The sequence below is a fragment of the Schistocerca cancellata genome, chromosome 4 (assembly GCF_023864275.1).
Source record: "Schistocerca cancellata isolate TAMUIC-IGC-003103 chromosome 4, iqSchCanc2.1, whole genome shotgun sequence".
In the NCBI taxonomy this organism is placed as follows: Eukaryota; Metazoa; Arthropoda; class Insecta; order Orthoptera; family Acrididae; genus Schistocerca; species Schistocerca cancellata.
The window spans coordinates 644,913,902-644,933,220 of NC_064629.1; the positions used below are offsets into that span (position 1 = coordinate 644,913,902).

At 40.5% G+C, this 19,319-nt stretch overlaps 1 protein-coding gene across 2 annotated transcripts in view; it reads left to right on the forward strand.

Annotated features, from left to right (window-relative positions):
• LOC126183280 (potassium voltage-gated channel protein Shal) overlaps nucleotides 1-19,319 on the forward strand; it is a 1,105,332-nt gene that overhangs the window by 971,916 nt on the left and 114,097 nt on the right. Inside the window, exon 5 of one of the 2 annotated variants that reach the window (XM_049925108.1) lies at nucleotides 8,676-8,756. The exons of the other annotated variant lie outside the window; for it this stretch is intronic. Within the exon in view, the coding sequence (XP_049781065.1) occupies nucleotides 8,676-8,756 (81 nt within the window). The remainder of the gene's footprint in view (nucleotides 1-8,675; nucleotides 8,757-19,319) is intronic. 2 annotated transcript variants of the gene reach the window in all.

Here is a 19,319-nt window from a genome sequence, read left to right on the forward strand (position 1 = left end):
ATTTTGCGGTCGCTGTGTAGTGAGCGACAGAAAGACGTTCTTGACAACCTTGACACTGCTGACACTCTTGGACGTTTTAACCCTTTTCTATGGACGCTGCGGGGCTGCATCCCCGTTGAATGCCATCGCATCCTATGGAGTGCAGTGCGACCGCAGTTATTGCCCTCATGCACAGGTTGGAAACACTAGAGACCATTCAGAACCATACGGCGAAATTTGAACGTAATCTGAAGCAGCAAAGCGTCTTTATTATTTTTCAGTGCTCCTGTTTCACACCTTCCTGTGACGTAATCACGAATGGATGTGGTATTGACACATGTGCGAATAAAACGGCAAAGGGTCCCCTACGAACCCCCAAATATGTACCTTTACAGAGAAAACTTGCGAATAACTCCTAGGTACCTGTTGGCAGGCAACTGGCCACGAAGGTGTGTCAAGTGGTTACCAACCTGCAGGCATCATGTGCTACTTTGCAGGTTTCCTCTGTGAAGGTACAGTTTTAAAATACACAGTATATGTGGGCAGGTGCCACCAACTGTTTTGGCGTATTTCAGGGTTTTAGAGAGGCCCTTTCCGTTTTTACTATGGCACGTTTCAGTGTCACACCCATCGGTGATCACGCCACAGGAGGGCGTATAGCGCCGCCACCTATTGAAACTTCATGGCACTGTTAGGGCTGAAGTGCGAATGTTCCACGACATTCCATAGCAAATTCCACATGTTTTCAACCGAAATTGGCCGAGAAAAAAAGGGTTGCATTATTTATCGTGCACCCATCGTAAATCTTTTGTAGGTCTGATAAAAAATAGTGGATTAAAGATACATTAAATATAGGTATTTAGTGATGTGGTGTGCACATATCAACCCGAAAAGATTGAGTGAGTAAGGATAACAATCACGTAAGAATTAGGCCTGGAGTAAATGCTGCGATCTCTCCCCCCCCCCCCCTCTCCCTCCTTTCTCACCACCCAGAGAGTTGTCTGTTCCATATCTGTGTACTGACTCAAGTGGTTCCATGTTCCTCCTCTAGGTAGAGCGTCTATGTGCCTGACATATTGTTTTTCATATGTGCTGAGGCCCTGAGACAGTGAACAGTCGCACTAGTAGTAAAAGCGTGTCGACATTGTGAAAGCTCGCTTTTGTCATGAGTGTGAGAGGGAACATTACCATACAGAAAAATCCGCTTCTGCACAACCCATTAAGAAACCGACAGCAACATACTGGACAGTATCTTCGAATAGCGCCAAAATACGATGTAAAAGGAGAACATATGAGATGATCATGAGGTACCATACTCCGAGGAGCGTAGGGAACGATGCGGGAGACAAGCACCGCCGAATAGGCAAGGTCGTAGCGGAGGTGGTCTGCCATTGCCTTCCTCCGACCGTAATGGGGATGAATGATGATGATGAACACAACACAGCAACACCTAGTCATCTCGAGGCAGGGAAAATCCCTGACCCTGCCGGGAATCGAACCCGGGACACCGTGCGTGGGAATGAGAACGCTATCGCATGACCACGAGTTGCGGACAGAACATACGTCACGTACCAAAAATTATATTCACAAAAATGCATCAAAATGAAGGCAGAAATCATATTTTAATGAATGACAGTGCGCTTCCTTCCCCCCCTCTCTCTCTCTCACCCACCCCTCCCCCACATACACACACCAATGTGCCAATGTGCGCGCCTGCTTGCGTATGGAGATACCATATGTGTAGGCTTAAACTATCTGTAAATTATGATATTTAGTATGGCATCTCAATCTGAGAAACAACTACTACAAATACAACGTATACGAGTAGAGCTCTTCTACGCCTGAGAAAGAAAGACTCCATTAACTCTGTTGTTGCTGAAACACCATTTTAATGCTTTTACCTCTTTTTTCCATTAGATCGACGTGAATTTCTTTCCAACAATTACTCACTTGTGCCGTGGTGCATACTGGGACAAAGAGAGCACCAAACACTGAACAACATAATGAATTCCGTTTACGTGCCTATTTGTAACAACCCCAGAAGACTCCACTGGAGCCTAAACTAGTTTATTTTTAAAATTGTTTCTTGCACAATCTGGGGTTGTCTGCTTATTAAGTAATGTTTTTTAGTAAAGAAATAGTATTATTTAAACCGCTAGTTGCCTTTGCTGGTGTACTCACCTATCCCCATTTCTCATTATTGGGTTTGAGGCAATAATATTGCGAATATCATGCCGAATTTATTAATAGTTCTTAACAGTCGAAATAGTTGCACTTCAGACTGACATTCAACAGCGGGAAAACCCTGTTTTTTTGTGTTATTCCTGCAAGAGGATGATTCAATTACATTTCACCAAAATATGTTTGTATATAAGGTGAAACTGCCACCAAATGGCATATTTCAACCGAGGAATTTCTTTTGCGTCGATATCAGTGATTCTCAAACGCTGCTTGTTACCATATGACTTTAGTCCCCCTATTATATCAACGCAATCACATGAATATGCGTTAAACTTCATTCTCTGTAGTGGTTCTGCTCCATGAGAAAATTAGAAAATCGTTTTTGTTGCCCTGTTTCTCATTCCATTTACGAACGTAATCTGAGAAGAACCATTGATTATACGCCTTATAATGTTCCCCAAATTCTCACTATTGTAGACAAACGCTTCACATACACAGTGACGCCTTTTCAGTAGTGCGTTAAATATAAAATTTCGGGGCATTCATATAACCTGGATGAACAAGTCCTCCACGACAACAAAACTATTCGCTATACCTTATGAATGTTCGCAGTCATCTGGAGTGTTCATAAATGTGTATACACACAAAGAAATCCTAAGAATGGGTAAATAATTGTCTTATAAACCTACACTTTCCCAACAATCCTCTAGAGTATCGCAGTCCATCATACAGGATTTTCCGAAAATTCCATAGTACATTTTGAGTGCTCTAGTGGGGATGGTATAGGTATCACTCCGAGTGACAACTCGTCCCATAAAACCTACCGTTTCTGTATTATAGGAATGCAAATAACGTAATTTCACCCTCGCACGTGTTACAGACGAAATAACGGTAGAAATTTACTGTGGGGCTAGTAACTATTAATTCCATTTTAGAGAAATTTCAAGTCGGACCAGTCGTTTACGAACTTCAGCTTTGTTTGAAGTGCAGTCTAGCGGCGACGAGATGTCTCCTTGCTTTTCAAATACGTCACCAAGCTGCTTACGCTGCCACTGTAAAATTCTTAGCCCAATAATTTATCCATCAGTTTTACTTTGAATGTGGTGTATTACATATTTCCAACAATTTAAGAAGCACAAGTAGTTTTAGTGTTATTCATTGCCAATATGTAATAAATACTGAGAATCTATATTCAGAATCCATTCATCAGTAGTCTGACTTTCTACTACGTAGGACGTATTACACTCCTAGGTAGTGTATTCACGCTGCGTCTCTTGATACTGCTGTCCATGAAAGTATGTGTCTGCAGCTATACTTCTATGAAGTTTAAAACAGTAAATTTCGTGTTGCTCTTTTTTTACGAAGAAACGTTCAGCTTATTGCGTTGTGTTATATCTAAAAGAAAGAGAAATTCGGATGTGGTATTCATGTGGAAAAATTCGGAATTTTAGTATTGAAATACTATACAAATGACTTTGGAGCAGAGAGAAATCGAAGGGAGTATTATTACAATGTCTCTATAGCAGCTATGGAATATACGCTTAGATACAGACATTAACTTCGAATCAGATCACTTACGTTAAATAAGATATCATGATGGTATGAAAAAAAGATTGACAAAATGTAACAATAAAATAATGTCCCACTCACTTCAGACAATGGTTTTGATTTTTTAATGTTTGTAGCTATTTGTTATTTACTGCTATAGCTGATAATAATATACCGTACTGCAAAGTGAGGAACATTGTAATCAAACAATTCGTTGCTTGAAACTAATTCAGATGTTTAATATTTTCCTTCACAATCAGTGACATTCGTCTGTAATCTTCTAAAGACACTGTGCTAAACAGCACCATTTTGAAACCTAAACCTTTAAAGTTGTCTACTAACACTTGTTATATGTGTCCAGTATTGCATTAAAAAAAAGATTCATATCCATTTCTGCTGCAAATATTCGGAGACATTCACTTGCAGTTTCATTAACGGTTCGAAGTTCCCATTTTCGTGGTAGTAATCAAGTAGCACTAACCCTAAACATACGTTGATAAATTTATCACCCCCATTTTTCGGCATCATCTTAGACTGTGTTTGATTAAATAATAATTTTCTTTATCGTCACTTAAATTTCTGTTTCTGTTCTTGACGTAAGTTCCCACGGTGGTATACATAAATGTGCTAAGACGCAAATAAACTAGAAAGGAATCTAAATACCTTTCCGCACAACCTGGGAATATGTATGTATCTTGACTCCACGCGGTAATATGCTCACAGACTATGGCAACAACGACAGAGGGGAGCGCTCAGACCGCTTGTGTAAATTCCATTAGACGTGGCCTTAACACGCGACGGACTTGAAGTGCTTCAATACTAACTCTGTTATGCGGCGCGGGGCGTGGCTTTGCTGCTAGTTTCACACAATTAACTTGCAGATTCCTTGCGGCTCTGGCAACATCAAAAGCGGTATTTTCTGAGGTAACTTGGCAACAATAGCTTTTACAGTCTGCTTAACATTCTCAAGTCCTCTCCTACTGACTGAATAGTATGCATACTAATTCCAATGAATATTTAACTAAATGCCTCGCTACTTATTAATCTAACAGAAAAGTCTTCTCCTTTTTTTCAAAGATTATGCGTTTCCTTATCTAAAAATTCATCATTCTAAAAGAACTCATTATGCCACATCATCGTTGTCAGTAAGGATACTGGTGTTAGACTCTGTCTGCCCTGGGTCGCGTATAAACCGATGTCAATATAAATTGGCCACTTTAGAACTACTGACGTTTGTAGCCATCACGACTCAGAAGTTAATCAGAAAACAGCTTAACTCGGACAAAATTTGGGCCGACTTCTTTCGAGTAATTCACAGTAGGATACTAAAAAGTAATGTATATACTAGATAGCTGTGTTAATTTTGCCACTTACACATAAGAAATATATGCAATATTCAAAGACTCCAAGGTTTCGATACAGACTTGAACGTTTATTTGGCAGTAACTGTGCGTAAATGAAGTTCACCAGAACAGTAATAAGCTACTGTCACTTGGTATAAGACTGCATTCTTGAAATGCCCTCATCTATCACTAATATGAAAATCATGAAAACTGTAAAATTAATACGCTGTGCAGTGATGTGACGGACGTAGTTTCTTAAGATGAAGGATAGCAGTATTTTATGGGAAAGGCAACTCCAGTAGTGTAAACGGTAGAATATGGTAATATGATACTGCAACAACTGAAATTGAGCTTTCTGCAATATCAGCCAGTCGTAGGTATTAACGGACTGAGTGGAATATCCGGCAGACTGGAGAATTTGTAACTGGCACAAGGAGAACAGCTTTCTTGTTTCAACACTACCGAGCCACTCTGGTGTATCTGACAGCGAATGAATATGTAAAGGCTGCAAAATAGGTGCCTACACACAAACATCGAAACAGTGACTGCTTTCAGAACATCTCTGGAGTTCATGATTACTAACAAAAAAAAGCATGAATGCTTGTAAAGTATCTGGCACCTGTATATATGGACAAAAGGTCCTGACATGAAAGACTGAATGGAATCAATCTGACTTCTTGTAGAAGAGGCCGTACGGGGGACTGCTGCACTAGGATTAACTTTTTTTTTTTCCATGGCAGGTAAAGGAGGAAAGCTGCTTGAACTGAAGCCTGTTTCCCAATATATTTATAGTATTTTTTATATATTACTTCATGTATTATTGCATCAAAGAAATAACAATTTGTAACACTTTATGTCATGACTACTGGATACTATAAGTTAATACTAGATAGTCAGCTCGAGGAATACTGGCGGCTGCTGCAGAAACAACTGTCATTCAAAAGTTAAAACGCAGGTTTGCTGCAGCATGATTTGAAGATTTTGCTTCCATTGCTGATAATCAAAAGCTACTTTTATGTCGTAGCGTTGCTGCAGCAGACGCTGTTCATTAACATACCCGTCCTTTGTCAAAGCACACTGACAAGCATATTTCTGGGAGTGAAAGAATTTGAAGTTGCTCAGTGCTTCCCAGAAACATGACTGTGATGATAAGTAGATACCACTTTTTAGTGTATAAAACCTGTTATTCATCGCACCGATATTTCTTTGGTGCGCCGAATAGCGTTTCTCGACTACTGAGATTCCGGTACAGGACCATTGTCAGTTTTATTAGAACTGCCGCGGGTGATTCTTTACCACAGAATGAAACCAAGATTTATCGAAATAATAAACGTCGAAAATCATTTTTAAATGACTTCACGCTTCTCTAAGCCGGTTTTAAAAAGACTGGCCACGGGAAACCAATAAATTGCAGTTAAACTGAAGTAGAACTAAATAGAGTTTTCTGTCATACATGGCTTTCAGTCGACGTAATTAATGGTAAAATGTAGCCAGTCACTATTTGTACAATTAAAACAAAATAATCAAACGCTTTTAAAGTATGTAGGCAGTCTCTTGCACATAACCACTCTAAGTTTTGCGCTAGCTTTGTGTTTGTTAGAGACTTCCTTCACCTGAACCTGTGTAGAATTAGTCTCCTAGTCATTATAATGAAACACTAATGCTTGAAAACGTTTTCTAGGCTAGTATAGTAAGATATATGAAGCTAGTTTTCTGAAATTATAAAATAATGCTCAGTAGGAATATTCGGGCCACTAAAGTTAACGTACATGTATCAGTTTTATTTCGTATCTTGGATAGACATAGTATGTAACCCTAGAACACTAAATGGGGGAAAATTTTACATTGCTACTAAACCATCGTAGCGTGTACTAGTCCATATTTTACTCAAAGGAAGACGTAATGTACAGGTTATGCAATAGTTAATTACCCTTCTGCATTGGTAACTTTTACTAGGGTTTAGTAATCTAAGGTTAATAAACTGATCAAATTATCGAAACAAGTTTTTCTGCGTTCGAAACTGCACAAATAAGTTAGTATTTTTCTGTAAAGCTAGTACATGTTATTTCTCAAGCCACTTAAATACCGAATCACTTACTTTTTGCCTTCAATAGAATACAGTAATTTCTTTAACGGCACGAGAAGAAAGGAGTGGAGAAAGTATAACTAAAATTTAATGTCTGCTGGTGAATAGAGTTAGAGAAAAAATCCGTATAGCGATCAAGATTTATAGGGAAGCTGTTGTAATTGTAAGAATGTGTGCATTAAATATGATGCCAAAACTTGTAGACATCGCGCCTTTTCCTCCAGTTATACATTGTTTACATGGTAATGGAGATGGAACCGCTGTTTACTGGCCCTCGTGATCTTCACAAATAGCTCATCTTCAAGATAAAACCAAATATGGGAAGTCCAGGTTGGAATATCAACAATTGAGAAAAGGATAGATTACTACTTACCAAAACAATGACACACTGAGTTGCATGCAGACAGGCACAATGAAAAGACTGTTATATACTTAGCTCTCGGCCAAAGCCTTCTTCAGAAAAGAAAGGGAAACACGCACATTTACACAAGCAGGCACACCTCAGGTACACATAACCACTATCTCCGGCCAAAGTGCGTTTTCCTTCCTTCTCTGAAGAGGGCTTTAGCCGAAAGCTAAATGTATCTCTTCGTTGTATCTTTCTGCGACTTAACGTGTCAGCCTTACGGTGAGTAGAAATCTATACTTTTGATAGTTGTTCATCTTCCAGTTAATTTTATAAAACATACCATTACTAACATTAATATGTGCTCCTTATTTCTAGAGCTAACGACTGCTGCTAAAAAGCACGTCTTTCCAGTTAAAAATATAGTTTTACAGTGTCTCAGTATACTTAAAATAATTACGAGTATTGACTACTCAAAAGATAGCGGGCCCTCTGTTTGCTAGCACTTGTCGGAAACCTCGAAATTAAGGTCTGTCGTTCTTACATAAGACACGAAGTTTCACTATGGGGTGTGTTACACTAGGAAATACATCAATAATTTGTTCGAGCGTTAACTTTTTTTCTGTTATTACGTATATTATTCTGTAACATAGTTTGGGCAACCAGGTACGCCTCTTTTATGTTGTCAAGAAAATTTTTGTCACTCGAGTCGACACACGAAAGCGCATATCAGAACAGCGCTTGGATGTATGTATTTAAGCGCATAACACAGAATGACTGGTTACCGTTTATCATTAATTATCTCGAATCATTATGGCACGGTGAACTACTGGAAGCGGTCATAATGGGTACGAGAAAGTCAGCTCCCTGAGTCCGCGACAACTGGCGGTAGCTGGTACTTGAGGGGAAACAAACCAGTACCGATGAGCTCTAAGTAATTTCGAGAAGCGTGAGCAGAAATATTTGGTGTTGGTTGTCTGCTGGTGGTGACATTGGTGCGTGTGCTGGTTTGCAGGTTAGATGAGAGGTGGTATAGTTTGTTGCGGGCGGCCGCGGGCAGCAGCCAGTATGTCCCCGACGGCAGTTGTGTTATGAGGCCTCGTTCTGATTTGCCCCACTGTTGTTGTCTTCCCCGTGCTGGCGCTGCGTGCATGCTGCATGGCCCTCCATCCCGTGCATGCCCTGCGAGCAGAGCATCCCATTCCTGGCCACCAGCCCGGGCAAGGATCGGGTAGTCCTTGTCTATAGCGACAAGATCGAAGTGCGGACCAAGGTAATTCTACTCACTTCTCATTCTTCTTGACTCAGTTTCATTGCATGACTAGATAACTTCTTCACTACATATAATGTCTGCTGCAACTTAGACTCAATACTTCAAAGACAGCAGTTTCATTAATTGCCTTCTAGCATACTTGTAGAGAACACTCACAATACTATGTTGTTATACAGTTCGAATTAGCAGTTCCGTTGAAATTTCTATTGTAAATATTTTAGTAGTTCTCAGTGTTCGCGGAGAAATAGGAGAGATCGAATGCATCCAGTATCGCTACGTCACACTTCTTTTGTGTGTTATTAAAATTGCCAGTTTCTTTTCGATACTCTCATAGCGAAGGCGTCAGTCAGAGAGCAGTGATTGGTGGAAGATCAATGACACGAGCTGCCGACTGTAATGTAAATCCTTGGCTTTACAGTAGTGCAACAAATGAGTTCAAAACCTCTAAATTATTCCAGAAGATGTTGTACAAATGGAATTATGCCTGTGAATCAACATGGTACTAAACTTTCTGTATATAACTTTTGATCTGATGCTTAGCTTTTGTGTAATTACAGCTTTCGGATGTAAAGAATGTGACTAATGACATGCTGTAACACTTGCCTGAGAAGCACGCACTACTTACTGGTCCCCGTATTTCATTTTTCACCACTTTCGAACGGAATATTAAAATCTTCTCTTGCTTGATCTTTCACCTTTCTACTCTAAACCTTCTTCGAACACTTAATACATATGACATATCTCATGTTTAGTATTAGATATTACAACATAAGCATTTGTAGGTGCATTGTGTTTGTTTCACGGTGAAGAATATAAATATTGCTTTAATACCTGGCTGTGATTTCTTTGTACTTAATGATTCAGATGGTTGATTTTCGATTTTCAGCTACTTACATTTGCCACATAGTGGCAAACCACATCACACCCCATGTCAGATATCATAATGCACTCACTGTTTTCATGTATTGTTAAAATTGCTTCATTATTCTTGCCTTCAGCTATAATATGGAGGAAAAGCAAAGAAAAAATCGTAATGTTACGTCAGCCTGTAATCCTGAGAGGTGTAAGTTTTCTTATACTGAAAGAAAAGAATCCTACACATTCCAGTAACAGAAAGAAATTGGTGCGAGCTGCATTTATTGCTTGCAAAATGGAACGGTATGTTCCCATAACAGGTCAGTATTGAAGATTTTATGATATCACAGATCAAAAGAACATTTTAAGAGACTGGAAAATAATATTTCCGCAGACTATTCTACAGCAATGTTTGACACAATTTGGCATTTAAAATTTGGGATAATAGTCATGCGTTCAAAATCTGTTCTAGTTGAAATCCAAATTTATGCTCTTGTCTTGTTTGAAATTGTTACTGTGCATACAAACTTTGTGTTAAGGTCTGATAGTCGTCGGTAAGCGAGTCTTTCAAAAGTGGAGCGTGAAGCCAAAAATATCACAACCGACAATAGCATGACGTCAGCTAGGCAGACGCGCACAACGGTGCTAGGAATTCGTGCACACTGAAGTGCGTTTCACGTACACATTTTAGAGATCAGAATCGCCTGACGATGTTTGGAATTTACGTTCGACACGGATTCGCAACAAATCACGGAGATAAAATAATTTATTAACAACTGTTTTTGCGAATGAAGTGTGTTGTAAGACACTCATTCCTAGCAATATGTTTAAAGTGAATGAAGCAGCTATGATAGGAGTGAGCACATTACTGTAACGATATTTACAAAAGTATTTTCTCTAAAAGTGAACAAGGATGACCAAAATATATTTAAAAAAGTGTTAAAATAGAAATAAATTGACGGAAAAAATCTCTACACCAAAAAATAATTAATGCAGACTAAGTAAATTCTGGGAGTAAATTTGTCAAGCCTCAAATTTAAGTGATTAATATTGCAAGGTCACAGGTTAATTTAAGCGCGAGGTAAATTGTTGCAGACGTGAACTACTGGTACATTAGTAAGCGATGTAACCGCCAGTATGTTGAACGCAAGCGTGCAAACGTACATACATTGAGTTGTGCTAGAGCTCGCTGTCAGTTTGTGGGATGGAGTTCCATGCCTGTTGTACTTGGTCGGTCAATGCTGTTTGTGGATGACGCTGGAATTATCGTCCGCTGATGTCCCATATGTGCTCGATTGGAGACAGATCTGGTGATTGAGCAGGCCAAGGCATATATCGAGCGTGTTGTGTTTCAACAGCGGTAGCTGGGCGAACGTTATCCTGTTGGAAAACCCCCCGGAATGCTGTTCATGAATGGCAGCAAGACAGGTCGAATCACCACATTGACGTACAAATTTGCAGTCAGGGTGCGCGGGATAGCCACGAGAGTGCTTCTGCTGTCATACGAAATGACACAGCAGACTATAACTCCAGGTACCGGTCCAGTGTGCCAAGCACGTAGACGGGTTGGTTGCAGGCATTCAACTGACCTCCTTCTAACAAATTCACAGCCATCACTGGCACCGAGGCAGAACCAGCCTTCATCAGAAAACACAACAGACGTCCTCCTACCATCCGATGAGCTCTTGCTTGACACCACTGAAGTCACAAATAGCGGTGGTTTGGGGTCAGTGAAATGCACGTTACAGGGCGTCTGGCTCGGAGCTGCCGTTGCAGTAATAGAGCTTTAGCAGTTGGTTGTGTGGCTGTGGTGCCAAATGCAGTTCAGATTTCTGCTGCATATGCCGTACTATGCGCCAGAGAGTTACGCCTAACATGATCTTCCCTCTCGGTAGTACCACGTGACCGTCCGGAGTCCGGTCGTCTTGCGACTCTGCCAGTAATCACGTACAGTAACTGCATTACTACGAAGTCTTTATGCAGTATCGCAGAAGGAACAACCATCTTCTCGTAGCTGTATTACAAGGCCTCGTTCAAACTCAGTGAGGTGTTGATAAAGGCGTCTTTGTCGCCTTAAAGACATTATTGACTAAAATAAACTCACCACACCCAAACTCAAAGATAACTAAAGCCCACGACCGTTACAACGTGTATTTAAAGCAAACCTCATCTGCATCTTCATAGTAGCGCTGCTAGCGACACTCTTATGTAAATTGTGCGAAATTTGAATCGACATGATCTTTCACATATAGAAACGGGCCTACCAACTTTCGTCATTGTCGAAAAACTCCTTTTTGGTGTTGCGATTCTTTTCCGTCAGTGTAAAATGATTAGTCACTACGTATTTCGAAGGAGGTATCTTCATAAAATAAAACTTCTAATTTGACTTCCACATTATATATAAATCAAACATTTTCCAGGGGAATGCAAGAGTGAAGACATGGGGCAGCCTTTGAGCGTGCAACACGTTCTTGCAAACTGTCATAAGGAAACATTATTACTGAGAATTTTAGCCTTCCTTCTGCCCCTTCCATACTTAGTAATCTGGTCAAATTCGCTTCTAGGCAAGAGTCTTTCTATACTACGAGGAGACTTATTTGTTCAACCTGTATTCTGGTACCACATTTCCGCCATCCCTCCTCTACGTTCTGATTAAACTGCATCCCATCTATTTCGGATCTCAGTGTGAGAGATTCCGAAGATTTATTTTGCGGATAAGGTTTCCTTCCAGAATCACTGGACTAACTGCTAAGACATAGTGACGTGGCACAGTGATTAAAGCACTGGACTCTCACGCGTGAGGGGCCGGGTTCCAACCTCTCTCTGGCCATCCAGAACTGGTTTCCTGTGGTGTCGCTAAATCGATTAAGGTGAATGCTGGGAAGTTTATTCGGAAAAGGGAGTGACAGTTTACCTACGCCAGCCTTGACGTATTCCAGCTAGTCTTCCGTCTCTAATGACCTTGCCATCAATTAAATAAAGCCCTCCTTTAAATTATGTACACTACTGGTTAAGAAGGGAAAAAACAAATCCTCGGTTGCTACCACTTTCTCAAGTACGATGGTAATATGGTAGTGTAGTCGCGTCTGTCATTTTGATCAACACAGTGCTTTCAACTATAGTCAACATAACCGTCTTAAGAGAATTCAGCAACTATATACGAGTAGATATTTAAGACAATTCTCATCTGTTGCTCCGTCTGTTGCAAATTTTTATTTTAATTCCATTGCCTGTTCCGATGACTCTGTATCATCTTCAGATCTATGTAATTGCATCAGTAACCCGTCTTGTCTACTCAGAACAACAATTAAGAGTACTCTGCTCTGGGTAGAGAAGATGGGTTGCTGACGCAATTACTTAGATCTGAAGATGAATTAGAGTGATAGAAACATGTAATCAAATTAGAAAATTGTGAAACTGAGACGGAACAATAAATGAGAATTATCTCAAGTATCTAGAGTGCTTCTAATTCTGTGTTATACTGTGTGAAACACTGATTTCCATCAACACTAATAAGCTTTCGTAATTTATCAGGTATTGATATTCTCTTTTTTATTCAACAACCTGTAGAGCAATCTGGTAATGTTCCACAGTCTCTGTTTCATCCAGAACACACATGACAACTGTCAATATTCGTCAGTGAAGACGCCAGTAACATTAAAGAATCTCATTTTAAAGAAATCTGTGGAATTTCTTTCTCAAAGACGGGAAAGAGTACCCTTCGTAATTACTTAAGTACCTCAACAGTTTAACTCGTGCGTCGTTAGCAAAACAACAACGAAATCTGCAACGGTACTGCCCTCTGCATTTTTCTTCACATAAATTTTGATAAAAGTTGCTCCAAGCTTTCATCCGGTGTAACAGAAAATGGCCCCTATAAAGAAATACATCCGCTTCTCCTTTTATTGCTGACTCGTAAAAGTCGGCATCACGAAACACGAACATTAAAATGCTTGCTGCTCTCCTTCTACGACGCTGCATTCCGAGCCTGCATTCAGCAACTCCTCTGTTTTGCGAACTCGCTGATTTCGTACTCTTATTACGAAACGTATGTGCATCTTTTCCTCTGCGTTTTGGCTCGTTATGAATAACAGCGTACGTCCAAGGTTGCGCAGCTGTTGTCGGAATAGGAATTGGCAAATATAGCGGATTTCGCAACTTTAGTTACAAGGCTCTACTCCCATGTATTAGTATTCGTCCGATTAAGTATACACACACACTCTCTGAATGTTTCTGGAGATTACTGCTGACAGATTTTGTTTCTAAAAAGTGTACTTTGGACAGGAAAATCTTTTTCATTAAATAAATGAGAAGTCATCAAAATCAAAGAACTTCCACTTCAAATTTTAGCATAAAGTTTGCATGCTACCTAAAATACGGCGAAATCATTTTTCATCCTTACGAATTGTTGCCTTTCTGGACTTTCACCATATACACTAGCTTCTACTAGTGCTTCGCACCACAAAATGTTCTGATGTTTCTTTCTTCTTCTTCTATCGCAGTGACTTGACGTCGGTGAATGTCCAGCTGTACATAACATCATCATGAGCCTTTGTATCAGTGGATTTAAATTCTCAGCAAACATAGCAAACGCTGCTGTCGATGTTAGTATGCATCATGCACTGTTCTACTGATAAAGTATATCAGTAAATTTATTCGTGAAGGAACGCTGCAAACTAGAAAGCATTGCCTCTTTCTGGTCCTTCTCTGTGCTGCTCCAAAACAAGTTATCTGTGTTAAAGAAAGCATTCCATTTTCGACATACGCTGCTACGAGTTTCTAATGTATATGGATCGAATCTGTGATGAATAGGTAAATTTTCGGCATCGTTCTAAGATATGTGTACAAAGAAATAGCTCAGATGTTTTCCTTGTGCTTTATTGTGAATAAAGCAAAGACAATTTTTTTCCCATATGAATGTTTACTTCTATTAAATTACACCATAGGAAATACTGCACCCAGACACAAGTTTTGTTTAAATGACTTTATTATACCATTACTAGTTCCATGCCTGAGACCATCTTCAGATGGTAGTGTTGACTTCTTTGCAAGTTTTACACTTGTGTCCTAAAATATGACAAAATTTTTGTGATACGTAGTTTACGAGAGATTTTAAAAGATTTTTCTGATTACGTAGTTTTACACTTATATGTATAGAGGACGCAAATGTAAAATCTTTTGTAAATTATGCATCACATAAATTTTGTTATATTTTAGGACACAGATGTAAAACTTGGTAAGGAATCAACGCTACCATATGACGATGGGCTCAGGCCCGAAACTAGTAATGGTATAATAAAATCAGTTCAAGAAAACATGTGGCTGGTTGCAGTATTTCCTACAGTGCAATTTACGAAAACAGCTACGACGTTCTCCAACCAAAATTGATAAAATAATTTTTACTTCTACGTTCTGCCTGGCGTAGAAATTGAGGTGCGGGATCCAACTAAGGAACAAAGAGTACGAGATTGTTATTAATTTCATTGTTCTCGTACACACAGTGATAACCTCGTTCCTCATAATACAGATAAACAAACTTATAGCGTGTGCGGTATGTAATGAAGAGGAAAGGAGCTATACAGACAAGATGGAACAACAGAAGGGATGAATATGATTCAACTGTTTAACCTACAGGTTACTTCGGCGGGGAAAAAGGCGGCAGCATTTATATAACAGGAAGGTAGAACGATAGCTATTGACCAGTAGGTATCTATTTCGAATACTCTTGGTTGAAGAAATTTTTATCACCAAGGGAAGGGGCGGTTACGAATAGCTATAGAATTCTGTGTCAGCAGACTGTACTAAGCATCATTCTTTGAGTGCCAGACGTCCGCAGTGTCATGTGGAGCGGTGACGTTTCACCGTAAAGCCCGCTTTCTTTCCGCACTCATCTACTAGAACATAAGAGCAATACTGAATTGTACACGTACTCTCGGTCACTCACATGACGTATACACACTCTTAAAACTTAATAAGATATCGCAGCAGAGCAGCGGAAAAACACTTCCACTAAGATCATCACCAGGTCAGCAAAACGGAACGACCAGTGATGATTGTCGGAATGACTTTTACTTCATGATGTGACGTATCACTTTTGACGGCATCGCACTTCGTCAAGAGACCGCAGAACGTCTGTATTGTTGCCTTGTCGACACAGAACTATGGATCCTCTTCTGTAATGTTTGACTCATGTTTTATACATGAAGGAAAACATCACAACCATCCCTCAGACTTTTTACGTGTGCTAACGCTCTCAGTCTGGCCTTCACATTATGGTTATACCTAAGTGTTACTTCTTTTCACACACTCCCTTAAAACACATTATATTTTAGTACCGATTTTCCTTTAATCAGAAGAATAAACATGAGCACATGTACGCAGTCTTGTTGAGAAGGACCACCGATGACTGGTGTGCAGTCGGACAAGATTCTTCAGATTGCTAATTCGTAACCATCTGGGGTACTTTGTCTTACTGAAACGGTTATGTTATCTCGGTAAGCTGAAATTCATTTTTATTAGTACAGTTCATACTAATTAGGGTTTCTTCTTTCATTTATATCTTACATTTACGTGTTGTGTTTAACACACTAATCAGAATTAATATAGTCTTACACATTATTGCTAACAGTCTGACAAAGTTAAGATAGTTTTTCAGTTTCACGCCTGTGCATAGCCGGCCGCGGTGGTCTAGCGGTTCAGGCGCTCAGTCCGGAACCGCGCGACTGCTACGGTCGCAGGTTCGAATCCTGCGTCGGGCATGGATGTGTGTGATGTCCTTAGGTTAGTTAGGTTTAAGTAGTTCTAAGTTCTAGGGGATTGATGACCACAGATGTTAAGTCCCATAATGCTCAGAACCATTTGAACCATTTGAACGCCTGTGCATAGTGTGTTGGTAGCACTTCGTCGCCTTGCCTGTTATGCTGTGTAGCAGACTTTAAAAGCTGTGCGGATCAGCATAACGAAAAGGCGAGGGGTCTCGCTCGTTTTGTCCACGACTGTACATGCTATTATTCTTGTTCAACTGCTCTCAGAGTGTCAAAGGTCTGGAGAGGAGCTCTTCCGTCCCAGAGTATGATTGATATGTTCTACAGAATTCAGATTGTGAGATCATGATAGCGCGATATTTGCTGCTAGGTGAGCTGAGCCTTGTGCAGTCTGACGCTGTAATCCTAAGGATGAAATCATCGCCAATTGCGCAAGATTCTCAGCTCTTCAGAACAAAGCAATCACTGATTCGTATTAATAGACTCGGATCTTTGTGCTAATCTTCAGACACATCATCCGATACTCAGACGTTCGCTTTTGCGCAGACATTCCTTCCGCTAATTTGTAAAGGATGATAGCAGGTTGCGGATTTCACCTAATGGATTCCATTAACTCTCCTTGTCCGCCATGTATGAAATTCAAGTGACCAACATAAACTGAATTTCTAATAAAATCATCCACTCATATCGAGGAAAGGTGATGTAATCACAGAACTGTCCGCCTCCATAGCTGAGTGGTCAGCGCGGCAGAAGGCCATGAGAGGGGCCTGGGTTCGATTCGGATGGGTCCGAAATTTTCTCCGCTTGGGGACTGGGTGTAATGTTGTCCTCATCATCATACCTCATCGGCACACAGGTCGTCGAAGTGGCGTCAACCCTAAAGACCTGCACCAGGCGACCGGTCTATCTGGCGGGAGACCTTAGCCACACGCGAAATTTTATTTCATCACAGACTGTTCTCACACAGTACAGCACCACACAACATGTCGATACGACTTACTTTGCCAAGTACTCTATAAGAGGTGAATGTAGTGGTCTTACGATGAGCATACTTGCCAAAACAGACCGTCGCTTGAATGCAAAAGAGACTTTTTTTAAACTGGCAACTCACAGCGCATCATATAATTGATCTAACTATAACTCTTGTCGCTTAAGTAAGCTAGGACTCATTATCTCTTCTGTGACCGAAGGTGTGTGGGTCACACTTGTCTGTTGGTTTCAAACACATAAAACTTCCTAATTTTTTTCTTCGGAGAATACTCCCTGAGATCATCATTCTGGTTGCAGCAGCAGGGCTCAAAGGTTCAAATGGCTCTGAGCACTATGGGACTTAACATCTGTGGTCATCAGTCCCCTAGAACTTAGAACTACTTAAGCCTAACTAACCTAAGGACATCACACACATCCATGCCCGAGGCAGGATTCGAACCTGCGACCGTAGCAGTCGCGCGGTTCCGGACTGAGCGCCTTAACCGCGAGACCACCGCGGCCGGCTGCAGCAGCAAGGCAAGATCATTTTTGGGGCTGAGGCTGCAGTCTAGAATCATATAGTGCATAACAAAAAACAAGTGCTTCATCTTCGTAGAGCAGTGATAGTGGGTTCGGCTTCCACTTCGGTCACGAGTGCCGATTTTAATTGTACCATTAGTGTCTGCGTGCTGTAGGCACGATGGATTAAACTGTAGAAATGTGTGTACGTGTATACTGAATAGGTAGTGTTGAAAATATATCCTTCGAATGCTTTAGGTTTTAGATTGCGAAATACGTTAGATATGATCATCACGTCTTGCAGTCCAAATGAATAATGTGCAAAGATCAAATTAAAAATAGCTCAAAAATCATTTTTTGAGCACAGCTTAGACCTTGCTTGTACTTCGCCGGATGCCGCACAGTCTATGACAATACGTCAAACATTTAACCAACTAACCATTTCTATTTTAGTATGACGTGAGTAACGACGGGCTGTCCATTGCATTTCGTCTGCTAAATGATGCTACGATGTCATTTTACCAAGAGAACTAATTCAATTGTCTCTTTTCACTCTAGTAACACCATCTGACACCCTGCTGTTAAATGTAATCAACTGTTATCTACAAATACTGACGTACGACTGTTGCAACTTTAATAGTGGCAACATTGTCGTAAAGACGTAACGCAACGGCATCAAATAAACGTGCTAAATACCACTCATCGAAATAGGATCTCCCTTTCCACGTCATGCGCATGCGCTCTTGCGAGAAGAACAGAGTTTCGTGTAGACTAATGTGGTGCTCTATCGAAGTTCTTCGAACAAGAAAAACTATTGGATAAAGCTGAATGTGGTAGAGGACGTACACCACAACAATGTCATCGAGGTATTTTAGGCGCATGCGGGGAAGTGCATTGCCTTATGGTAGAGTGGCATGGTGAGTAAAATATTTCAACGAAGGATGCCAAAACGTAGGAGGATTCGTCTACCATGTCGTTCCCACGTCAGTGAAGAAGTAGTTCTGTTCTTACCGCGTTACTGTACGGTGACAGATGTCAAACGGTTCATGGACTGACTCCATAGGCGGGATTTGTATATACGACATTCTGAAAGATCATCTGAGAATAGCAAAACTCGTACCCACATGGAACGCTGTGAACGTGAAGGTGAGGCTTTGTTACACGGTATCATTACCCTGAATGAAACCGGTACGAGCCACACCTGAAACCCCTGTCAGACGACTGACGTCCTTATAGGTCTCCACGACAATTGAATGTTCGTCACAATCCCAAGAACGTGACATTTGTAATGATTCTCGTGTATGACAGTGTTGGTGCTATCCTAACGTATCAACGTTCTGTAACGGCAGACCGTCAATTCGCTGTATTACTTTTCAGTTTTGGGTCATGACCGACAACCAGCTTTGAGAAATAAGCGTCGACACTTTTTCCAGAACCGGTCCATTATTTTATAGAG